Source organism: Mastigoproctus giganteus, chromosome 1 (assembly GCF_048544385.1).
Source record: "Mastigoproctus giganteus isolate SK-2022 chromosome 1, ASM4854438v1, whole genome shotgun sequence".
NCBI classification, from domain to species: Eukaryota; Metazoa; Arthropoda; class Arachnida; order Uropygi; family Thelyphonidae; genus Mastigoproctus; species Mastigoproctus giganteus.
In genome coordinates this window covers 81,663,093-81,689,012 of record NC_143575.1, presented here as the reverse complement: position 1 = coordinate 81,689,012, position 25,920 = coordinate 81,663,093, and the positions used below count along the sequence as shown (strand labels likewise).

At 38.2% G+C, this 25,920-nt stretch overlaps 1 protein-coding gene across 1 annotated transcript in view; it reads right to left on the bottom strand.

The window, feature by feature from the left end:
• The window catches only part of LOC150090932 (nostrin-like), a 133,874-nt gene that overhangs the window by 65,809 nt on the left and 42,145 nt on the right, over nucleotides 1-25,920 (bottom strand). Inside the window, exon 3 of the mRNA XM_090378105.1 lies at nucleotides 15,517-15,597. Coding sequence (XP_090234231.1) covers nucleotides 15,517-15,597 — 81 coding nt within the window. The remainder of the gene's footprint in view (nucleotides 1-15,516; nucleotides 15,598-25,920) is intronic.

Sequence of the window (25,920 nt, the reverse complement as noted above, 5' to 3'; positions counted from 1 at the left end):
GTTTACTTGTACCGCAAGAACAAGTAAACACATGGGTTGTGTTAGGATAGCCAAGAAAAAGAACAGGTGCATGTATACTTGCGTGTACACCAATGCTAGGAGTTTGGTAAATAAATTTGATGAATTTGAGGTATTGCTCAAAGCCTCAAAGGCGGATATTGTTGGGATATCAGAGACGTGGTGTCACACAGATATAAGGAATGCAGGACTGGAATTTGGGGAGTACAACATCTACAGAAAGGATAGACAGGATAGGAAGGGAGGAGGGGTTATGCAATTAGTTAAGAAACACATAAATCCAAGGAAGTGAAGCTAGTCAGTCGACATCGCTGGACAGTGCAGTGTCGAGTCAGTTTGGTGTGACATAAGCACTGGGAGATCAAAATTGAGAGTAGGAGTGTGTTATAGGGCTAATGACTCTGATGAGTATAATAAGAAACTGTACAGGGAAATAGAGTGGGCCAGTAAATCAGAGTGCCTTGTAATGGGGGATTTTAATTTCCCAGATATTGACTGGAATTTGTGGGTTGATCACTCACACACTAGCAAGGCTATCGAGTTGGATTTATTGGATGATTGTTTTCTACATCAGCATGTTCGGGAGGGAACTAGACGGTGTAATACTCTTGATTTGATTATCAGTGATGATTCTTCATGCATTAAGGATCTGCAGATGGAGAAACCACTAGGTGGCAGTGATCACATTGTGCTGAAGTTGGATTTACTCAAGAGGTAACTACTATCAGGGGTAAAGGGAAGGGTTATTGCTTTCGCAAAGGCGATATGATGGTCTGAGACAGTATTTAAATTCCATACAGTGGGACCAACTGATGATGTTTACAAACAGCAAATTCATAATGGGAAGCATTCAAAGAACTTATCTTGGAAGCTACTAGGCTTTACATACCAACTAAGAAATATTGTTCAAGGTTTAAATGCCTAAATGGATGTCAGATCATCTAATGAGACATATGACAGAGAAGAAAATGCTTGGATACATATAAATTAACACATGACACAGAAGCCTATGATAGATATAAGTTGATCTGAAACCAAGTTACAAAGGTGGTTAGGCAGGCGAAGGCAGATTACAAGAAATCTTGGCAAAGAATGCAAAGAAAAACAGTAAAGAGTTCTTTTCTTATGTAACTCTTGAAGGAAGGAGATAATCAGATTGGTCCAACTTGATACCGATGGTTCAACTGTTGATGATCCTGCTCAGGTAGCTAACAAACTAAGTGAATATTTGCATCGACATTCACACGAGGAGTTATTCAGTGAGGGGAATGCCAGAGGTGTATTCAACTCTGGCAGTAAGCTAGATAATCTTATAGATAACTGAGAGTAAAGTGCAGGAGAAATTGTTGAAGATAAACACAAGAACACAAGATAAACACACTGGGGTGGATGGAAACTATCCAGTTATATTAAAGAGGCAGCAAAGGAAGTAAGCAAACCCTTAGCCATAATTACGAGAGCATCCTTGGACTCAGGGGAGGTACCCACAGACTGGAGAAGTGCAAATGTGACCCAATTCACAAGAGGATCAAAAGCTGACAAGTAATTATAGACCTGTGAGTTCACCTCTGTTCCAGGAAAATTAATGGAGGCACTGGTTAAGGAAGCACTGCAGGATCATTTGGACAAGACTTCAGTTATAGCTTGGACACAGCATGGTTTGTTAAGGGGAAGTCTTGCCTGACCAATTTGATTGGATACTATGATGCAGTCACAAAAGAACTGAATCGCATGGAATAACTTTGATATTATACTTGGATCTTAGAAAGGCTTTTGATACTGTTGCACATAGAAGACTGCTGCACAATTGGAGCAGTGTGGCATTGGAGACAAATGCTGTATGGATAAAGGGGTGGTTGAGGATAGAAGACAGAGAGTGGTAATCAAGTGGACACTGCTCATCGTGGACTAATGTTATTAGTGGAGTCCCTCAGAGGTTCAGTGTTGGGTCCATTATTGTTTTCTGTATTTATAAATAATATTGATGATGGTATATCAAGCTTAATGTCCAAGTTTGCAGACGATACAAAAGTTAGCAGGGTTGTTAAGGAAACTACTGATGTTAAGCTGCTGGAACAGGATCTGGAAAGGTTGAGCAGATGGCTGAGAGGTGAAAATGAGTTTAACATTAACCAAATGTAAAATACTACATATGGGAAACAGCAAACCGAGAGCAACGTATCACTCTGTGGTACTACACTGACAGTGGTAGAAATGAAAGGACCTGGGATAATTGTGCAGGCAGATATGAAGTCTCTGAGCAGTGCAGACGGGCTGCAAGAGTAACTCATGGTGTCTTATCAATGATATACAGAATTTTTCTAGCAGGATAAGGAGGTGATTATTCCCTTGTATTAGGCAATGGTCAGGCCACACCTTGAGTACTGTATACAGGTCTGGAGGCCTCATTTCAAGAAGGATGCAGAGCTGCTGGAACGAGTACAGAGAAGGGCAACAAGGTTAGTGAATGGAACAAAGGGTTGCTCTTATGAAGAAAGGCTTAAGTGTTGCAATTACAGTGTCTGGAGACTAGGCACCAGCGAGGTGATCTGATAGATCTGATAGGTGCATAAAGCCTTGAATGGTTTGAGCATGCTAAATGCTGATGGGATTCTGCCTCTTGCTCAGAATAATCACCTGAGAGGGCATAAATTCAAATTGAGGAAAGACAGATACAGGATAGATGTCCAGAAATTTGTCTTTAGCCAGCAGGTAATTGATTGGTGGAACAGACTTCCATCCCTTGTTGTGGACGTTGATAGCCTAAATAAATTTAAGGCTCAGCTGGACAGGTATTTCGAACGAACGGAGGGTGAAGTGGAAGTTTTTTTTTTTTTTTTCCTGGCTGATGCTGCATAAGCTTGCTTTCTTGCATCATATGCCTTTACTAATGCTAATGCTAATATTTCCTGAAAATTACAGTCTACAGAAGTTCAAGCCAACAAATATCTTCTTTCGTCTTCTCAACCTCCAACCTATGCATGGTATGAAGTACTATAGATTCTAATATCTCTCGTGTTCGGGATTTTCATAAAAAAAAAAAGTAACCTTACGAAAGCAAAAACTCTTCCCTTTACCATTCATGGTAGTAACATCTTTAAGTAAATCCCACATCAATACACTGTGATCACTGTCACCTAGCGGTTCCTTTATCTGCAGAATTCTTAACGCATGAATAATCACTGCTGATAATCGGATCAAGGGTATTACGCCCTCTAGTTGCCCTCGAACATGTTGCTGTTGAAAACAATTCTCGAATAAATCACAAAAGTCTTGCTGCATGCGAGTGACCAACCCAAGTTTCAGTCAATATATGGAAAGTTAAATCCACCATTACAAGACATTCTGATTAACTGGCCCACTCTATTTCTCTGCACAACTGTTTGTTGTACTCATCAGAGTCATAGGCCTACTCTCATTTTCCCTTTCCCAGTGTTTATGTCACAGCAAACTGACTCAACATTGCACTGTCTACCCATGTCAACTGGATGAACTTCCTTAGATTTTATGTGTTTCTTAACTAACAGCATATCCCCTCCTCTCTTCCTACCCTGTCTATCCTTTCTGTACACATTGTACTCCCCAAATTCTGATTCTGCATTTCTTATATCTGTGTGACACCATGTCTCTGATAACCCAACAATATCTGCCTTTGATGCCTTGATCAGCACTTCAAATTCATCAAATTTAATTACTATACTTCTAACATTGGTGTACATGCAAGTATACATGCACCTGTTCTCACTCTTAGTTATCCTAACACAGCCCATGTATTTACTTGTTCGATGATGACTCCCAGCATCTCTTGAAATCTCCAAATAATATAGGATGGTTATAAAAAAGTTCCAAAAACTTCCACCATGGGAGAACTTTGCACTGTGCCAGACTTTGCCAGAGCTAGATTGCAAATCTAAGCTTATCACACAACTGTCACTGACTGTTCTAAGAAGATTTTAAAAATGGGAATGGTGATTGCAGTCAACAGACCTCAAAATGGTACTCCAAAATAAGGATTGCTCATTTCTACTAAGGGCAGTTTTACCACAAAGAAAATTCCATGGCTGCAGCTTGAGAATACCAGCATTTAAAAGGATTACAAAATCCTCTTAAATGTCAGTATTAATTTAAAATTATTGAATTTAAAAGGATTTAAATCTTCTCAAATGACAACTTGTTATGGAAAAATGATTCAACTTTCCTATAAGGAGTTGCACAAAATTATGAGAAAATTCAAAGAAATTGTCGATTTGTCTATCGACAGAGGATGCCCCCCACCGTCAGTGGCTACTGTTGAGATTGATGGTGCAGCAAAAAATTAACGTTCATCCATTAGTGCCAGGCCAGTATCACAACAGCTTAACATTCCATTGTCGACCATCCATAAATTCTTCAATCCATCACTAACTGGTACTCATAGAAGAACAATGTGGTGCAACCGCTAATATGAAACAATCTACATCAATGTAACAACTTTACTCTATGGTTTCTGGGAAGGATGGAAATCAATGACATATGACTTCATGGATTGGTGAGACTTATTTCCAGTTAAGTAACAGTTTGAATATTCATAATTGTTGGGCGTGGGATTTTCACCATCAGGTATCAACGAAGTGCATCTTCATTGTTCATATGTAGTGTTTGGTGTTCACTGTGAATTTCATAACTGGACTATTTTCCTTCAAATAGGTTTGAGCTTGTACTCAAATGTGTTTAGCTTCCAAACATCCTCTCTTCTGAAGAGAGGATGTTTGGAAACCTTTTTTCATGCAGAATGGGACTCCTCTTCACACTGATCATACGGTAACTCAGCTGCTTCATAACACGTTCGATGATGACCACATCAATTCCTATTACTTAGGGGAGTTTGGCCACCTATGAGCCTCAATCCTTGTGTCTTTTGATTACAGGGTTTTCTCAAGGACATGGCATGTTGAGGACATATCCAGTCCCTGCTGATTTGAAGGAAAGCATCACAAGGCATGTCTCTAACATTTTTTTCATGCTTCAAGCAACAGTTACCATGCTATACTCTACTTCCAGCATATAGTGGATGCAAATGGCCACCATACTGAACATCTTAATTTTCATACACGGCAGTTCACCCACATGACACACCCAGTTGCACACAGTGCCAATTGCCCTTTCATGGCAGTTTTTTTTAACTAATTGTTTTTTCTTTTTGCAGTTTCCATTTCGACATGCATTGCAGTATCCATTCCAAATTTCATCCTTCTCACACTAATCATTTTCAGCAAGATGAAGTGATGCACTTTAACTAAACAACCTGTATATAGGGCCCATGCTACCCTTTAAAGGATAACTGCTATCACTGATATAACGGTTAAAGGACATTTTTTTCTAGATAATGCAGGTACTAAACATGGATATTAATGAAAATTGTGTTCTGGATTAACTGAAATTTATAATTAGGAAATAGGAAATTGAGAATTAGGAAAAAGATTGTTACATAGTCCAAAGTAGTACTGGAAGCTGTTTCACTTCCTTCATCAGAAGCATAAATAAATATAAACAGTAAACTATATTTGGGGTCAAACTGTAAGATATAATTGCTGCTTACAAAGAAAAGCATTCTTATGCCTTATTTACAAAAATCTTATTTGCAAATTCTAAATCAATAAATTTCTTTAAAGTTGGGTAGGCAACGTGTGAAGAGTGGAAAAGAATTTTGTGTTTCAGGGAGTCAATTTTATCCCCACACAATGGCTACTTGGTAACAACAATTACACTAATATAACTGGTTTATTTTTAGTGTTACATTAAAGAAACTGCCAATTCCTTGTTCACAAGTGAAAATGCCACATATATGAAACAAAGAACAAAAATACAATATAATAACTGTTGAGATACACTTCAGCTGATGCTGCTGACATACAAAATAAGACAACTCTGACTGTATTGACACAACTATTTACCCTAGGAAATGATTAAAAATGGTGTTCAAATAGTAAACACAAATATCTTCAATATCTCTACCATTATTTCTATTAATTGTGTAATTATTAAATTTTCTAACACAAAATCTCTCTTATTTTTTGTCTGGTAAAATCCTTTCAATCACAATGACAGTGAAATTATTTTTATTAAAGAACTTTTTACAAATTTAAGTGTGTTACGTAATTTGGTTTAAAAATATTTATACAAGTTCTGGCAATAAAGTTATGCACTTATTACACCACTCAAAAAGTTTCTGAAAAGAGTCAGCTTTTTTTTTTTTTTTTTTGGTAGTTGTTGGCGCATAGGCTTCTGTGGCCATAATGTACCTCCCAAGGTTTTTGCAGTACTTTGATCCAAGCCCGAGGCGGGAATCGAACCCGCAACCTTTGGGTTACCAGGCAGGTACTTTACCCACCTGGCTAGTCCGGCTGGCGAAAAGAGTCAGCGAAGGCGTCCAAAGAGATAACGTTCAATTCAGTAGTTACGTTTCTCCTTTATGTCCTCAACAACCTTAAATTTTTTTTTCTTTGAGAGCAGTTTTCACCTTAGGAAAGAAGACGTCTGCTGGTGCTATATATGAAGAGTAGGGTGACTGATCTGTACAATGCCATGTTTCGTCAGAAATGTCTTCACAACAACAAGTGCAAAGGTAGGGGCACTGTTACGCAACAAGAACCAGTTGCCTTTCTCTCAAAATTGCGACCTCACCTAGAAAATGCACTTCAATAGTATTTGAAGCACCTGTACATAGAATGCAGCATTGACTCTCTCTCTCCTTAGGTACAAATTCCTTGTGAATCACACCCTGTTTGTTGAAAAACATCATCAGCATCGCCTTGATTCTGGACGTAGTAGTAGTAGTAGTGGTGGTAGTGGCATGTGATGCAAGAAAGCAAGTGTATCAGCTTATTCAGCATCAGCCAAAAAAAAAAAAAAAAAAAAAAAATTTACAAAACAATTCCCTCTAAATTTTGTCCAGTTCCTCCTTAAATTGATTTAACCTATCAACTTCCACAACGACAGATGAAAGTTTGTTCCAGCAATTAACCACCCACTGGCTAAAGGCAAATTTCCACACATCTATTCTACATCTGTCTTTTCTCAATTTGAATTTATGCCCCCTTAGGTTCGTAATCTGAACAAGTGGAAGAATCCCATCAGAATTCAGCGAGCTCAACCCATTTAAGGCCTTATACACCTCAATCAGATCATCTCGCAGGTGCCTAGTCTCCAGCCGCCGCAATTTGCAAAACTTAAGCCTCTCTAGGTAAGAGGATCCCTTCATCCCCTCACCAATCTTGTTGCCCTTCTCTGTACACGTTCAAGCAAATGCAAATCTACATCCTTCCTAAAATTAGGCCTCCAGACCTGTATGCTGAATAAGCTGATACACTTGCAGTACTCAAGGCATGGCCTGACCATTGCCTTATACAGAGGGACAATCACCTCCTTTTCCCTGCTAGCAAAATTCCTGAATATCATTGACAAAACCCCATGACCTACTCTGGCAGCCTGTCTGCATTGCTCAGAAAACTTCATATCTGACTGCATAATTATTCCCAGGTCTTTTTCATTTTCTACCACCCCTAAAGTGTAGTACCACACAGTTGGTACGTTCCTCTGGGGTTACTTCTACCCATATGCAGTACTTTGCATTTGTCAATGTTAAACTTCAGTTGCCACTTCTCAGCCCATCTTCCCCAATTTTCTAGATCCTGTTGCAGTAGCACACTGCCATTACTGTCATTAACAATCCCACCAACCTTTGTATCATCTGCTAACTTCAACACTAAGCCTGATATACCTTCATCAATATCATCGATAAATATACAAAACCACAGTGGACCCAACACCGAACCCTGTGACACTCCACTAATAACACTAGTCTACGAAGAGCAGCACCCATTGATTACCACCCTCTGTCTTCTCCCACTCAACCATCCTTTTATCCATTGTAGCAACTTACCCTTAATACCATTCTGCTCCAATTTGTACAGTAGTCTTCCATGCACAACAATGTCAAAAAGCTTTCCTGAAATCCAAGTATATGATATCAAAATTATGTTTTGCATCCAGTTCCTTTGTAACCACATCATAATATCCAATCAAATTTGTTAGACAAGACTTTCCTTAACAAATCAATGCTGTATTACTGAATTATTGCTGCAGTCTTATCTAGATGATCCTGCAATGCATCTTTAACCAGTGACTCCATCATTTTACCAAGAACAGAAGTTAAACTAACTGGTCTGTAATTACTAGTGTCACCCTTCGATCCCCCTTTGTGAATTGGGGATACATTTCACATCTCCAGTCCGCGGGACCTCCCCTGAGTCCAAGGATACTCTTATAATTATGGCTAAGGTTTGCTTACTTCCTTTGCTGCCTCCTTTAATATAACTGGATAGATCTCATCCGCCCCAGATGCCTTTCTTATGTTTAACTTCAACAAGTTCTCCTCTACTTTGCTCTCAGTTATTACAAAATCATTAAGCACCCTGCTACAATTTGATAATCTTCTGCCATTTTCAAACCTTAATAACTCCTCATGTGTGAATGTAGATGCAAAATACTCATTCAGTTTGTTTGCTATCTGAGCAGGATAATCAACAGTCGAACCATCGATATCAAGTGGACCAATCAGATTTATCCCCCTTCCTTTTTTTTATGTGTGTAAAAAAAACTTTTTTGGAACTTGATGATGATTCTGAAGTGTCCACTACATGTTCTGATACTTCGCAGGGTCATACTGAAACAGCCAACATTCATCTCCAGTGATAATACAGTTGAGGAAATTAAGATTGTTTTCATCTCTGACAAGTCTGGATGACGTTTCTGCATGAGAACACTGTTCACTGCTTTTGCTCATCCATGAGGCTGTGTGGCAGAAATTCTTCACAGACCTTCCTTTTCCCTAAATCTTCATGCAGAATTTGACCAACCTTCTCCTTATTCATTTCCAAACTCATCAGTCATCATTCTGAAGGTCAAACAATAATCTCTCCACAAAACCTCCAACTTTTCTGGGAAACGGGGAACATGCTTTGTAAAAAGGATAGGTGGAATAGGACCAGGGTATGTCTGCCAGGGGCAAAGGTTGATGACGTTGTAGAGCGGATATCATCTTTTAAGGGCACAAAAGGTGATATAGTTGTACACGTTGGCACTAATGATATTAAGAGTAGGAGACCAGCAGAATTACTTAGCAAGTACAGGTCACTGTTAAAAAAAAGCCGTGAATTAGGGTTGAACTTGAAAGTGTCTGCAATTCTGCCCAGACACGATAGGAGGGAGTATATGATGAGAGCCTTGTCGATCAATTCGGCCCTGGAGGGATTGTGCAAGGCTCAAGGGGTAGAATTTTTTTCAGCCTGGACTGTACTTGTTAACAGGAGAGATTGCTTCTACAGGGATGGGATACACTTAAATAGAAAGGGTGCAAGAATTTTTGCTGATGCTGTCGAGGCAGTGTTAGGTGGGTCGGAAAACTGCTAGTTGGGGGGGGATACAAGGACTAATAGATTAACAGTAGCCACTGGCAGAGGTGGAAGTGATTCTTGCACTGCTTCTATTGAAATGAGCAGAAGCCTGGAAAACAAGATGCAGGATATTTCAGAGACTGCTGGTAGTCATTGCGGTACAAGTAAACACATGGGTTGTGTTAGGGTAGCTAAGAATAGAAACAGGTGCATGTATACCTGCGTGTACACCAATGCTAGGAGTTTGGTAAATAAATTTGATGAATTTGAGGTATTGCTCAAAACATCAAAGGCAGATATTATTGGGATATCAGAGACGTGGTGTCACACAGATATAAGTAATGCGGAACTGGAATTTGGGGAATACAACGTGTATAGGAAGGATAGACAGGACAGGAGGGGAGGAGGGGTTATGCTATTAATTAAGAAACACATAAAGTCCAAGGAAGTGAAGCCAGTCGACATCGATGGACAGGGCAGTGTCGAGTCAGTTTGGTTTGACATAAGCATAGGGAAATCAAAATTGAGAGTAGGAGTGTGCTATAGGCCTAATGACTCTGATGAGTATAATAAGATATTGTACAGGGAAATAGACTGGGCCAGTAAATCAGAGAGTCTTATAATGGGGGATTTTAATTTCCCAGATATTGACTGGAATTTGTGGGTTGGTCACTCGCACACTAGCAAGGCTTTTGTGGATTTATTGGATGATTGTTTTCTACATCAGCATGTTCATGAGGCAACAAGAGGGAGCAATACTCTTGATCTGATTATCAGTAGTGATTATTCATGCATTAAGAATCTGCAGATAAATAAACCACTAGGTGGCAGTGATCACAGTGTGTTGAAGTGGGATTTACTCAAGGAGGTAACTACCATCAGAGGTAAAGGGAAGGGTTTTTGTTTTCGTAAAGGCGACTATGATGGTCTGAGACAGTATTTAAATTCTATACAGTGGGACCAACTGATGATGTTACCAACAGCAAACTCAAAATGGGAAGCATTCAAGGAACTAATCTTGGAGGCTACCAGGCTTTACATACCAACTAAGAAATATTGTTCAAGGTTTAGGCCTAAATGGTTGTCAGATGAACTAATGAGACATGTGGCAGAGAAGAAAAATGCATGGGATACATACAAATTAATGGGTGACCATGGAAGCCTATGATAGATATAAGTTGGTCTGTAATCAAGTCACAAAGGAGATTAGGCAGGCAAAGGCAGACTACGAAAAATCCTTGGCAAAGGATGCAAAGAAAAACAGAAAAGAGTTCTTTACATATTTGAACTCGAGAAGGAAAGGAATGAATCAGATTGGTCCACTGGATATTGATGGTTCAACAGTTGAGGATCCTGCTCAGGTGGCTAACAATCTAAACGAGTATTTTGCATCTACATTCACGCATGAGGAGTTATTCGGGAAGGAGAATGATGTAGGTAAAGTAAACATTGGCAGTGAGCTGGATGATTTTGTAATAACTGAGAGGAAAGTGGAGGAGAGATTGTTGAGGATAAATATAAAAAAGGCACCTGGGGTGGATGGGATCTATCCAGTTATATTAAAGGAGGCAGCAAAGGAAGTATGCAAACCCCTAGCCATAATTATGAGAGCTTCTTTGGACTCAGGGGAGGTACCCATAGACTGGAGATGTACAAATGTAACCCCAATTCACAAAGGAGGATCAAAGGCTGACACAAGTAATTATAGACCTGTTAGTTTAACTTCTGTTCCAGGTAAATTAATGGAGGCACTGGTTAAAGAAGCACTGCAGGATCATCTAGACAAGAATTCAGTTATAGCTCAGAAGCAGCATGGTTTTGTTAAGGGCAGGTCTTGCCTGACCAATTTGATTGGATACTATGATGTAGTCACAAAAGAACTGGATGCAGGGAATAACTTTGATATTATATATTTGGATCTTAGAAAGGCTTTTGATACTGTTGCACATGGAAGACTGCTGCACAAATTGGAGCAGTGTGGCATTGGAGGCAAATTGCTGCTATGGATAAGGGGATGGTTGAGTGGCAGAAGACAGAGAGTGGTAATCAATGGACACTGCTCAACGTGGATTAATGTTATTAGTGGAGTTCCTCAAGGTTCAGTGTTGGGTCCGTTGTTGTTTTCGGTGTTTATGAATGATATTGATGATGGTATATCAAGTTTAATGTCCAAGTTTGCAGATGATACAAAGGTTGGCAGGGTCGTTAAGGACACTACTGATGCTAAGCTGCTCCAACAGGATCTGGAAAGGTTGAACAGATGGGCTGAGAGGTGGCAAATGAAGTTTAACATTGACAAATGTAAAGTACTACATATGGGAAACAGTAACCCCAGAGCAACGTATCAACTCTGCGGTACTACACTGACAGTGGTGGAGAATGAAAAGGACCTGGGGGTAATTGTGCAGGCAGATATGAAGTTCTCTGAGCAGTGCAGACGAGCTGCAAGAGTAGCTCATGGTGTCTTGTCAATGATATACAGGAAATTTTCTAGCAGGGATAAGGAAGTGATTATTCCCTTGTATAAGGCAATGGTTAGGCCACATCTTGAGTACTGTATACAGGTCTGGAGGCCTCATTTCAAGAAGGATGTAGAGCTGCTGGAACGGGTACAGAGAAGGGCAACAAGATTAGTGAATGGAACAAAGGGTTGCTCTTACGAAGAAAGGCTTAAGTTTTGCAAATTACAGAGTCTGGAGACTAGGCTCCGGCGAGGTGATCTGATAGAGGTGTATAAGGCTTTGAATGGTTTGAGCATGCTCAATGCCAATGGGATTCTTCATCTTGCTCAGAATAATCACCTCAGAGGGCATAAATTCAAATTGAGGAAGGACGGATGTCGGATAGATGTGCGGAAATTTGCCTTTGGCCAGCGGGTGGTTGGTTGGTGGAACCGACTTCCATCATTTGTTGTTGAGGTTGATAGCCTAAACAAATTTAAAGCTCAACTGGACAGGTATTTCGAATGAACGGAGGGGTGAAATGGGAGTGGGGTTTTTTTTTTTTTTTTTTTTTGGCTGATGCTGAATAAGCTTGCTTTCTTGCATCATATGCCTCTACTAATGCTAATGATAATGCTAACTTCTGCAGCTCAATCCTCATTTTAAGAGGATGACAAAACGCCCATTTTTTGGGCGTTTGTCATTGCGAACATCCATCTTTGAACTGCTTGTACCATTTGGACACACTGCTATGCCAATGGTTCATCACTATAAACAGTTTTTAAAATGTTTGCAATGAGGAAAGACACTGTAACACCAGGGTAACTGCCCACTCACCGAGGAGAAACCAACAAGCTTCGAAACGGTGCTGTCTAGGTGGTGGTATCCGCTGAGAATAAGTAATAATAGTCTTCTCCATTGGCGAAACATTACTTATTCAAGACAGCACAATATCATGGAAACTCTTTGTGAAGGTATTCACAACATGAGATATATTTAAATAATGCCAATTATGTACTACTTTAGTAGATTGGTGCATATTAAAATGATGCAATAGCACTAACTTATTAGACAGTTTTTAAAATTTAATACATTTGTGTTGCAGATTTTCCAAGTTAAAAGAAAATTTGATATTCATTCATTGCTCTGCTGCTAAATTGTGAAACAACGTTAGCACTATTAATGAAACTGTTGTTACTTTAGCATTAGCATCAGCAGAGGCATATGATACAAGAAAGCAAGCTAATACAACATCAGCCGAAAAAAAAAAAAAAACCTTCCCATTTCTCTCATCCATTCACTCCAAATGTTTGTCTAGTTTTGACTTGAATTTATTTGTTGTTGTTCTTATTTGGTTTTTAGGAGCATTAGCAACTAAGGCCATATTGCTCCGGGGATATGCAGTGGTCATTCCCTGACCTTTCCACATCCTCCATATTTGGTGGCTCACGGGCTCGAACCCCGGTCTAATCAAGAAGCATGTGCTACGCACTACTGCTCCTGCCCACCTGGCTACGGAGATGCCTGAATTTATTTAAGCTGCCCACTTCTACAACGACAGATGGAAGTTTGTTCCAGAATTCAACTACCCACTGGCTAAAGGCAAATTTCCGCACATCTATTCAACAACTGTCTTTCCTCAATCTGAATTTATGTCCCCTCAGGTGATTAACCTGGGCAAGAGGAAAAATCCCATCAGCATTGAGCATGCTCAAACCATTCAAAGCCTTATACACTTCAATCAGATCACACTGCAGGTGTCTAGTCTTCAGACACTGTAATTTGAAAAACTTAGCCTTTCTTCATAAAAGAAACCTTTTCTTCCATTCACTAATCTTGTTACCCTTCTCTGTACTCGTTCCAGCAGCTCAACATCCTTCCTAAAATGTGGCCTCCAAACCTGTATACAGTACTCAAGGCGTAGCCTAACCATTGCCTTATACAAGGGGATAATCACATCCAACCCATCAACTTACTGGACAATTTCTGTACCACCATCTGTTGGAAGAAGTTAAAACTACAACATATCACTTCCATTTACAAACTCATTGAACATAACCGCAATATTTTGTTCTTTGTCTCTTGTGTGTAGTATGTCTTTATATGAACAAAAAATTAGCAGAGGTTCCATAACATTACCCTAAAAATAAACCAGTTTTATTATTATTATAGTGTAATTGCAGATGATGCAAAGGTTGGGAGGGCTTGTTGCAGTATGCTACTGTGACAGGATCTAGAAAAGTTAAGCAGATGGGCTGAGAAGTAGCAACTGAAGTTTAGCACTGACAAATGCAAAGTACTGGGATTCTTCCTCTTACTCAGATTACGCACTTGAGGGGGCATAAATTCAATTTGAGGAAAGACAGTTGCACACCAGATGTGCAGAAATTTGCCTTTAGCCAGCAAGTGGTTGATTGTTGGAACATACTTTGATTTGTTGTTGTGGAAGTGGTAATTTAAATAACTTCAAGGAAGAACTAGACAAACTTTTGGAGCAGATGGAGATGAATGTAAAGTGGTTTTTTTTTTTTTTTTTAGTTGATGCTGTATAAGCTTTGCTTTCTAGCATCATATTCTGCTACTAATGCTAATACTGCATATGGAGAGCAGTAACCCCAGAGTAAAATACCAAATGTCTGGTATTACACTCAGAGTAGTGCAGTCAGTTATATACAGGAATTTTGCTAGCAGAGATAAGGAGTTGTTGTTATTTGGTTTTTAGGAGAATTAGCAACTAAGGCCATATTGCTCCGGGGATATGCGGTGGTCATTTCTTAACCTCCCACATCCTCCATATTTGGTGGTCATGGGCTCGAACCCTGGTCTAATCAAGAAGTGTGTGCTAGACACTGCTGCTCCTGCCCACCTGGCTACAGAGGCGCACTGAGGTAAGGAGGTGATTATCCCTTTGTATAATATAAGGCAATGGTCAGACCACACCTTGAATACTGCATTCAGGTCTGGAGGCCTCATTTTAGGATGTAGAATTGCTAGAAAGAGTACAGAGAAGGGCAACAAGATTGGTGAGAGGAACAAAAGGGTGTGCTTACAAAGGAAGGCTTAGGTTCAGCAAGTTGCAGCATCTGAAGACTAGGCACCTGAAAGGTGATCTGATCGAGGTGTGTAAGGCCTTGAATGGTTTGAGCATGCTCAATACTGATGGGATACGTCCACTTGCTCAGATTAAGGATCTGAGAGGGCATAGATTCAAATTGAGGAAAGACAGTTGCAGAATAGATGTACGGAAGTTTGCCTTTAGCCAGCAGGTAGTTGATTGCTGGAACAGACTTCAATCTGTTGTTGTGGAAGTTGATAGCTTAAATAAATTCAAGGCAGAACTAGACAAACATTTGGAGTGACCGGATGGGTGAAATGGGAAGGGGGGTTTTTTTTGGCTGATGCTGTATAAGCTTGCTTTATTTTGCCATATTACTAATGCTAATTCACTTTCTCTTAATGGAAATAATCCATGAAGACCATGGATTACTTAAAAGCATGATTTAAAAGACAATAAATTTTTGTTCTTCTATAACTCAGAATTGTTTTAAAAATTATGAAGCATTCAATCAAGATGAATAAATACAAATGGGATTAAATATTACTTATGAAACTAAAATAGATACCCAGTCAGTTCTTTAGCTATTTTCAAAACTTTGGTTGACAGTTTGGAAAGGCTCTTTGCAAAAGAAGTTTCTAATTCTGACCTGAAAAAATATATAAATAAATAAAAGTAATACAATTTAAAATTCCTATAAATTTCAAGCTACAGAATAATTAATATGCTATTATTTCTAATATGGAAATTTTGTAGTGCATGTTTAACATTAATACCTGTCACATCTTAAAAATCATAAAATAAAGACTTCTAAATAGAGATCCAGTTTAGCTGGAACGCTACACAACTACATTCTGGAACTGTCTGGATGACATTCCAGACTTTTCTTCAAAATTAACGATAATAATTAACATACATCATACACTGCTGCTGAATAATTATGCATTTCATTATGAAATGCAATAAGCTGCATTTTAAAGTTCTTTTTATTTATTTATTATTATTTTTTTCAATCTGTTACATAATATAGTGAAACCTCTCTACAGCAGACACCACTGGTTCAGAAGAAAGTGTCAACTCTGCAAAGGTCAGTGTGGCCGGTCTAAATAATTAGTAAAAATGAAATTCACTCTAACTGGTTGCTTACTAATATTTTTTTTATTGATTATAATTGTACATATATGTTTAATTAATTTAACTTTTAATAAATAATACAACTTTTAGTAAACATACAGTATAGTCAACTTTTATTAAAAATCAACATTTAATTTTAGGTAATTATATCGCTTATTAGTTTTAGTGAATATTCATTGTTTTTGCTCACATAGAATTTTTTTTTATTAAAATAATAGGATATACCTTCTTCCTGTAATAGATCAAAACCCCTCCATTTTTAAATTCTGAATACAGCCCTGCCACAAACATCAAGAAATTTCATTTCTTAAAAAAAATTAGCATGCAGTCAATGTAATGCCCAGGAAAAGTTTGACCACTATTGCTGCTCAAAATTTCCTGGGCAAAAGCTATTTAAATGACTACCATTTTTCACCGTTGACTGAAAGTGATATGTAAGAGCACAAAAAACCCGTTATCACTCATTATCAAGCATCACATTGTATTTTTATCAAACATATAGGAATATGGAATGTATAGGGCATCCATAAACCTCCTTTACAAAACTAAAATGTTATCATGTGGGTAGAGTACATGACACAAATCTGAAGCCACTTCCAAGTGATAGAGAAGACCTTCAAATTTTTATTCACTAAATAAGAAAATGTTCATGCTGCAGTATAATGCAAAACTGTAATCATGGAGAAATTTACCAACAAAATTCCATCCTCTTGGTTTTGTTGTCAATCAGTGGCTTCTGCACGAGCTGTAACTTGTGTGGTTTCATCCTCAGCGTTATAACATATTACACACTGTTTACCTTGATTTCCCTGGGCTTTGCATAAAACTTCCTTGACTAAGTTCCACCATGGGCTTATTGAATTTTGTTGCCACTACTTCTTCTAGAATGATTGCATGAAGAGGCATCCTTTATGAATTTTCCATACCATTGCAGAATTGTAGATCTACTCAGTGGGTTATTTTTAAACCATGTTGAAAATTCATACATAATAGCAGTGGCAGACTGCAGCTTGTAAAACCAAAGCATGCACTGTGCCTTCTCGGGATTGGTAAATTCCACCATTATTACTATTTTGTGATTATGCTGCCATTTACTACAGAGTGCAATTTTTCAGTAGGTGAATAAAAATTTGAAGATATCCTCTATCACCTGAAAGTGGTATCAGATTTGTATCATACCCTATTCACACAATAATGTTTTAATTTTGTAAAGGAGGTTTGTGGAGGTTTGTATTTGTGGATACAGAAAATCCTCATGAGTTACTGGTCAAAATTATCTATGCAGTCTGTTGCTAGAGCTTTTTTATGTGTCTGAGTCCTGTATACAGACATGCTACACTATTTTTTTTTTTTTCTTTCTTTCTTTTTTTTTTTTTTTAAGTATTGGATACAGCATCTCTAAGTTTTGCAATTTTATTGCCTTGCTAAGCAATGTGCAACAGTGGAAGTGCATCAGACAGCCCAAATCAGTTTAACATTCCTTGCTAGCACTAGTGAGTGTATTAACAACACATTGTGCTATCTGCTTCATAAGTAATTTATGGCAATCACGAGTCTAATTAGTATTATTATAATGAGCATGACCTTTAATTGCCCTCATTACAAATGCCATTAACTAATGAAATTGTATGTGTGTCAATTACCTCCTAGAGAGGCTGAAAATACCAAAAGGAAAAGATGCCTATTTAAGCATCTGCATCCATATTAGAGAGTATCCATTTTGGAATGGTAATCTAACATGTTATTTCTAATGCTTCTGGACTGAATTCAAGCACAAGTGTCCACAAAAAGAGATGTTCCCATATAGAGAGTTGTCTGTTAAGGGAAGTTTCACTATATTTACTAATATAAAATTTAGACAGACAGTAATACAAGGTTGGTTCAAAAAGTATCCAAATTATTGCCATTGTGCAAGGTTCAGACAACAAAGTGCACTGCAACAAAGCAAAATATCTTCAGATGTTGTCTCATTCTTACCCTAAGCAGTAAGCTGTTCACCCACAGCAGTCTGATATCATCAACCGATAATAAAGATGTTTTCACATCTTGCATTTCAAAATATCAGGTGTACTCATCAATGTGCATGTTATTCACTTTAATAGTGGAAAAACTGCAAGTGAAACATTTGATTTAAAATAGCATATGGGAACTCTGCAATGAGCTGTACACAAGTTTTTGACTGGCACCATCATTTAGCATTGGCAGAGGCATATGATGCAAGAAAGCAAGCTTATATAGCATGGGCCAAAAAAACAAAAAAACCTTCCCATTTCACCCATCCATTAACTCCAAATGTTTGTCTAGTTCTGACTTGAATTTAAGTTATCAACTTCTACAATGACAGATGGAAGTTTGTTTTAGCAATCAACCATCTGCTGAATAAAGGCAAATTTCTGCACATCTATTCTACAACTGTCTTTACTTTACATATACATTATCAGGTTACACAGAAGCCTATGTCAGATATATAGTCTGTAATCAAGTCATAAAGGAGGTAAGGCAAGTGAAGGCTGATTATGAGAAATCCTTGGCAAAGGATGGAAAGAAAAACAACAGACTTCTTTACTTATGTAAATTCTGGAAGGAAGAGGATGAATTAGATTGGTCCACTTGATCTGGTGGTTTGACTGTTGATCCTGCGCAGATAGCTGACAAACAATGAGTATTTTGCATCTGCATTCAGGCATGAGGAATTCTGTAAGGAAAGGGAGGACAGAAATTTACTAAACTCTAACAGGGAGCTAAAAGATTTTGTAATAATGGAGAGCAAAGCGAAGGAGAAATTGTTGAAGTTAAACATAAAAAAGGCACCTGGGGTGGATGGAATCTATCCAGTTATATTGAAGGAGGCAGCAAGGGAAGTTAGCAAACCCTTAGCCATAATTATGAGAGCATCCTTAGATTCATGGGAGGTTCCCATGGACTGAAGATGTGCAAATGTATCACCCATTCACAAACGGGATTAAAAGGTGACACAAATAATTATAGACCTGTTAGTTTAAATTCTGTTCTGGGGAAAATAATGGAGTCACTGGTTTAAGAGGTGATACAGGATCACCTAGACAAGACTGGAGTATTCAGACACAGCAGATGGGTTTCTTAAGAGGAAAACTTTTTTTTTCCCCAATTTTATTGGATACTACAATGTGGTCACAAAGGAACTGGATGCAAAAAATAATTTTGATATCATATACTTGGATTTCAGGAAAGCTTTTGATATCGTTGCACATGGAAGACTGCTGTACAAATTGGAGTGGTATGGCATTAAGGGCATGTTGCTGCAATGGATAAAGGGATGGTTGAGGGGGTGACAGCAGAGAGTAGTAATAAATAGACATGGCTCTCCATGGACTAATGTTATTAGTGGAGTCCCCCCCAGGGGTCGCTTCTGGGCCCATTGTTGCTTCGTGTATTTATCAATGATATCGATGAAGGTATATCAGGCTTAATGACCAAGTTTGCTGATGATACAAACGTTGGCAGGGTTACTGCAACAAGATCTAGAAAAGTTAGGTAGATGGGCTGAGAAGTGGAAACTGAAGTTTAACATTGACAAATGCAAAGTACTGCATATGGGTAGCAGTAACTCGAGAGAAACACACCGTGTGGTACTCACTCAGATTAGTGGAGAATAAAAAAGATCAGGTGGTAATTTTGTTAGGACAGCATTTTTCACAACCTCACTTGACTTAAGATTGGCCTTGGGTTTTGACCTGAGTATGACCAAGTTATTTTCTTTGTTCAGCTGATGTGTAAGGTCATCTGGCTTTTGAGCATTGGTAGGTTGTACATTTTCTTTCCTGGTCTTAAGCACCTGTGTGTGTGTGTGTGTGTGTGTGTGTGTGTGTGTGTGTGTGTGTGTGTGTGTGTGTGTGAGACTTGGTGATTTTGTTTATCCAAGTCTATAATGACCTGTAACTTGCTTTTAAGTTATTTGTTTCCCAAATAAAGCTGTGTTAATTGTTCTTCCATCTTAGTTGGGTATTAATGACACTAAAGACAGTATGTTACTGCAACAGGATCTAGAAAAGTTAGGTAGATGGGCTGAGAAGTGGAAATTGAAGTTTAACATTGACAAATGCAAAGTACTGCATAAGAGTAGCAGTAACTCGAGAGAAACATACCAACTGTGTGGTATTACACTCAGGTTAATGAAGAATGAAAAAGATCTGGTGGTAATTTTATTAGGACAGCATTTTTCACAACCTCACTTGACTTAAGATGTCTGGGGTTTTGACCTGAGTATGACCAGATTATTTTCTTTGTTCAGCTGATGTGTAAGGTCATCTGGCTTTTGAGAATTGGTAAGTTGTAAAATAAATAAATAAATAAATTTTCTGTTTATACTCCGGGACGACCAAACGGTCAGAGGAGTTCACAAGATAGACAGAATACAAGAAACAGCACCGTATTCAGCAGTCACGGGCTTGAACCCCGGTCACTCAAGGCACGTGTACTTATGCACCCGCGCGCCTGACCACTAGGCTACGGCGGCCTTGTACATTTTCTTTCCCGGTCTTAAGCACCTGTGTGTGTATAAGACTTGTTGATTTTGTTTATCCAGGTCTGTAATGACCTGTAACTTGCTTTTCAGTTCTTCGTTTCCCAAATAAAGCTGTGTTAATTGTTCCTCCATCTTAGTCCAACAGTTTTGCAGCTACTCATCAGCAGCTGTGATCCTGATAGTTTGGGTGGTCATTATACTCTCAAGTTTGTCCTTAGTAGCAATAAGATGCCCATAGGGTGACTTTGGCATTGACTCAGGGCTTATGGTTTCCATTTGTAATGTATGAACAACCTCTGAGGTTACTACAATCTCGTCAAGATGTAATTCCCCTTCTTCCAAAGGGGGATGCAAATCAATAGTTTCTTTAGTTTTTCTAGGTTTCCACTTGCTAGCAGGAGGTGGCTTGCAGTCTACTATAATTCTAGAAGAGTCATTATTGTCTGTGATATCTGGTGTTCTTCCTAGTGGAGTGTTTTAAGGGAACCACAGGATGCTTTATCATAACTTTTGTTCTCCGTATCTGACATTGCGAGGGAGAAAGGAGGGGAGAAGATTCCAGGAAATAATCACATCCCGAGACAAACAAAATGATACCTCATTTACCTCAGAAGGTGAGGAAGAACACAAGTTATAAGATTTTAAGCTGGTGTGTGGGGAGAAAAAGTGGGGTCAAATCAATACCAAAGAACACGTGCCTTACTAGTACAATTTTGCTATATATACCAAACAGACAACAACCACACAATCAATACTTGAAATGTTAATAATAAAACTAACTTTGCTAACATCAAATCTATAGTGTAAAGTGCATTAGTTGCCTGGTGGCACCAAGGGTTCCCCCATCTCCACACTGTGTACTCTGTCTGTATGACACAGAACTCTGTGAAGGCCAAAGATTTAAAAAGTGCGTGGAGAGTAGTTTGTTGTGTAGTGTATGTTCTGTTGTTTCTCTGACCATTTAGCCGTTGTGCCCCTATTGGAACCCACTTGCCCACACTTTGCCACAAAGAGGCAGGTCAAGCACCCAGTAGATCATTTAAGTACTCTGGCAGACACTGCCACCTATTTTCTGCGGATTTCAGTGGCAAGACCTATATATATTAAAAAAAGGAAGGGGGGATGAACACTAGAATTTGGAAAGGCCGAAAGAGGTTTATGAGAAAGCGGTTGAATTTTTAGATGCATTCAGAGAAACAATCATAGAAGATACTAGGCTTTCATACGAACTAAGAAATACTGTTCAAAGCTTAGACCTAAATGGCTGTATCTTCCATGTACAGGTGACCCCCCCGCTTAACACTGATAATTCGTTCAGGAAAAACAGAGTGCTAAGTGAATCCGCGCTAAGCGAGCTCCGCATTCCCATAAGGTAACATATGTATTTGTAAGTTGCGGTCGGTGCCATAGGATATTTCCTAATCAATAATAAACGGTAGTGAAAAGATGCACAAATATCGGTCAAAATATTTAATATTCAAATATTTGTACATATAAAATATTCTGCATTACATACGTGTATATAATTATGTGGTAACTACTTTTTGTATCAAAATTAAACTTAAAATTCCAATTAAAATCATGAATTTAATTGATCTAAATTAATTTTAATTGATTTAATTTAATTGATGAATTTAATCATAAAAATGTGTCAATTTTGGGTTGAACTTTGGCCCTCTTCTAAATAAACTAAAAGGGGTATTAATTTTAAATCCCCCACAGCGTTACCACCCAACAATAAAGTCACCCGATCATTCGCCGCTTTGATACCTGGCATGTTTTTTGCTTCTTTCAATATGAAACTTCTTTTAGGCATTCGTTTCCACAAAAGTCCTGCTTCATCTATGTTATAAACTTGTTGAGAAGTATAACACACACCCCTCTTCAATAATTTTAACAAGTTCTTTTTTGAAAGTTTTGGTTCCTTGATCTGCACTTGCAGCTTCTCCCTAGATTTTAAATCTATTCAACCAGCCCTTACCAGTTTTAAATGGGTCCACATTTTTTTTTTTTTAGGTGAGTTTTCTTCAGATCATCATATTGGCTAATCTCTCTCTCTCTCTCTCTCTCTCTCTCTCTCTCTCTCTCTCTCTCTCTTTTTTTTTATTTTTTTTTTTTATAATATTTAACTTAACTGAATTCTGCATTGGACATTATCTTCAATAAAATTAGTTAAAAGTCTTTTCCATTTCAATCCTAATAGCCGCCCTAGCCCTAGTTGCTTGCAGTGGAACAGCTATCTTTCCTGCTACTAAAATTAATTCTTTATTTTTTTATAATTGTTCTTACAGTTAAACTTGCAAGTCCTAAATTACGGCACACATCCACTTGTCGCTGACGGGAATCGATTTGCTTCAAAATGTCTAATTTAATTTTCAAATTCAGTCTTTTTTTTACATTTATAGTCTTCGTACTGCGCCCAGACGTTGGTTTTTCATTCTTATCGGCCATTATTAACTCTTCGAAAATGTAACTGCGTTGGCTGCATTAATTACGATATAATGTTCAAGTAAACTGTCCGATATGCACAATGTCTAATACTGTACTGAGTGATGACTAGACTTCGGATAAATGCATATAACGCAAATATTTCAAGCAATATACTTGATCATTTTTTAAAATGTGAACTCGGAACTATGTAACAAGTGACTGTACTGCAATTAAATTAGTGTGCGAGAAAATTTCACTGAGCGTGGGAAAATTTCTTAAGTCGGCATGGGAAACGTTTTAATGCTGTTTTGCTATTCATTTTCAAGCTATCGACTCCATCAAATGAAATGATTTCATTAAATATGCCAAAAATGCAATCTGTCAAAGAGTGTTATAGTGATCTGTGATAGCGTTATAGTCAGATATGGGTTATAATATAAGAACAGCATTATAGCGAATCAGCGTAAAGCAAACCGCATTATAACGGGGGCCTGATGTATCTTGTTAGATCACGGAAGAGAAGAAAAAATAATGGAGGACAGGAAGCATATAAATTATTAGGTGATAATTTATGCACAGGATTTATATAAATTATTAGGTGATACAGAAGCTTGCGATAGATATAAAGATATAAACTAGTCTCCAATCAAGTCACAAAAGAGGTTAGGCAAGATAAGGCACATTATGAGAAACCTTTGGCAAATGATGCAAAGACTTCTTTATGTATGTAAACACTAGAAGAAATGGGATGAATCACATCAGTCCACTTGATATCAATAGTTTAATTGTTGATGATCCTGCTCAGTTTGCTGACAAACTGAATAAGTATTTTCCATCTACATTCACAAATGAGAAATTCTTTAGGGAAGTGGATGCCAAAAGTTTATCACACCCTAACAGGGAGCTAAATGATTTGGTAATAACTGTGAGGAAAATGGAAGAGAAACTGCCAAAATTAAATATAAAAAAGGCACCTGGGGTGGATGGGATCTATCCAATTATATTAAGGGAGGTAACAAAGCCTTAGCCATAATTATAAGAGCATCTCTGGATTCAGGAGAGGTCCCTCTGGACTGGAGATATGTGAACTTATCCCCAATTCACAAAGGGGGATCAAAGGGTGACACGAGTAATTACAGACCTGTTAGCTTAACTTCTGTTTCAAAGAAAATAATGGTGTCACTTGTTAAAGAAGTGATTCAGGACCATCTACACAGTACTGCAGTTATATTTAGTCACAGCACGGGTTCGTTAAGGAGAGACCTTGTCTGACCAATCTAACTGGATGGTATGATGCAGTGACAAATGAACCGAATGCAAAAAATAATTTCAATATCATATACGTGGATTTCAGGAAACTTCTGATAGTGTTGCACATAAAATACTGCTACAAAAATTGGAGCAGTGCGACATTAATGGCAAGTTACTGCTTTTGATAAAGGGATGGTTGAGTGGGAGAAGACAGAGTGGTTATCAATGGACACTGCTCTTTGGGGACTAATGTTATTAGTGGAGTCTCACAGGGTTCAGTGCTTGGTCTATTATAGTTTTCTGCATTTATTAATGATATCAATGAGGGTATCATTATACTAGGCTTAATGTCAAAGTTTGCAGGTGATACAAAGGTTGGCAGGGTGGTTAATGACAGTAATGAAGGTATGCTGCTGCAACATGATCTAGAAAAAATTAGGAATATGGGCTGAGACATAGCAATTGAACTTTAACACTGACAAACAAGGAACAGCATATGAGTACCAGTAATCCCAGAGTAACATACAAACTGTGTGATAACTCAGTGTAGTGGAATTTTGCATATTTTGTAATTGTATCGTGTAGTCAGATAATGAAGTTCTCTGAGTGGTGCAGACAGGCAGTCAGGGCAGCTCATGGGGTTTTGTACATGATATACAGGAATTTTTCTAGCGGGAATAGAGAGGTGATTATCACATTGTATAAGGCAGTGATCAGGCCACATCTGCATACAGGCCTATATGCTTCATTTTAGGAAGGATATAGGGCTGCTGAAATGGGTACAGAGAAGGGAACAAAGGGGTGCTCTAAGCAAGAAAGGCATAAGTTCTGCAAATTGTAGCATCTGGAAACACCTCAATCAGAGTACCTGTGAGGTAATCTGATTGAGATGTTTAAAGGTTTTGAATAGCTTGAGCAAAGTAAATGCTGGTGGGACTCTTTCTCTTGCTCTAAAGGGGATATAAATTCAAATCGAGAAAGGATGGTTGCAGAATAGATGTGTGGAAGTTTGCTGCCAATGGGTGAATGATTGCTAGAACAAGTTTCCATCCATTGTGGAAGTGGATAGTTTCATTAAATTCAAGGAAGAACTAGACAAACTATTGGAGGGAATAGATAGGTGAAATGGGAATTCATTTTTTTTTGGCTGATGCTGTATAAGCTTGCTTTTTTGCACCATTTGCCATTACTAATGATATTACTAATTGTTGGAGGGGATGGACAGATGAAATGGATTTTTTTTTGCTGATGCTGTATAAGGTTGCTTTCTTGCATCATTTTCTACTACTAATACTAAAACAACAGCAATGAATTTCCTAAACTGTAACTGCACTTGAGGTGGACACATGGCATAGGCAGAAGGTGATCACATGCCCTCAGTGCTACTCTCCTGCTACTGGATGGCTTTGCTGATGTGAGGACATCCACTTGAAATGATTTTCTAATTGACTACTGTTTTAACCCATTAGCACCTGGTGTACTTGTATGGAAACACTAATTCAAAATGTTATTATTTTGAAACTGTCGCAATTCCATAAAATATTTCTCTATATTGTTTATCTATAAATATCAGGAAATGATTCATATACCACCGTCAGCACTAGATGTCTTCAGTATCAATCTTGTAACCGTTGCAAGAGGCCAATTTATTAC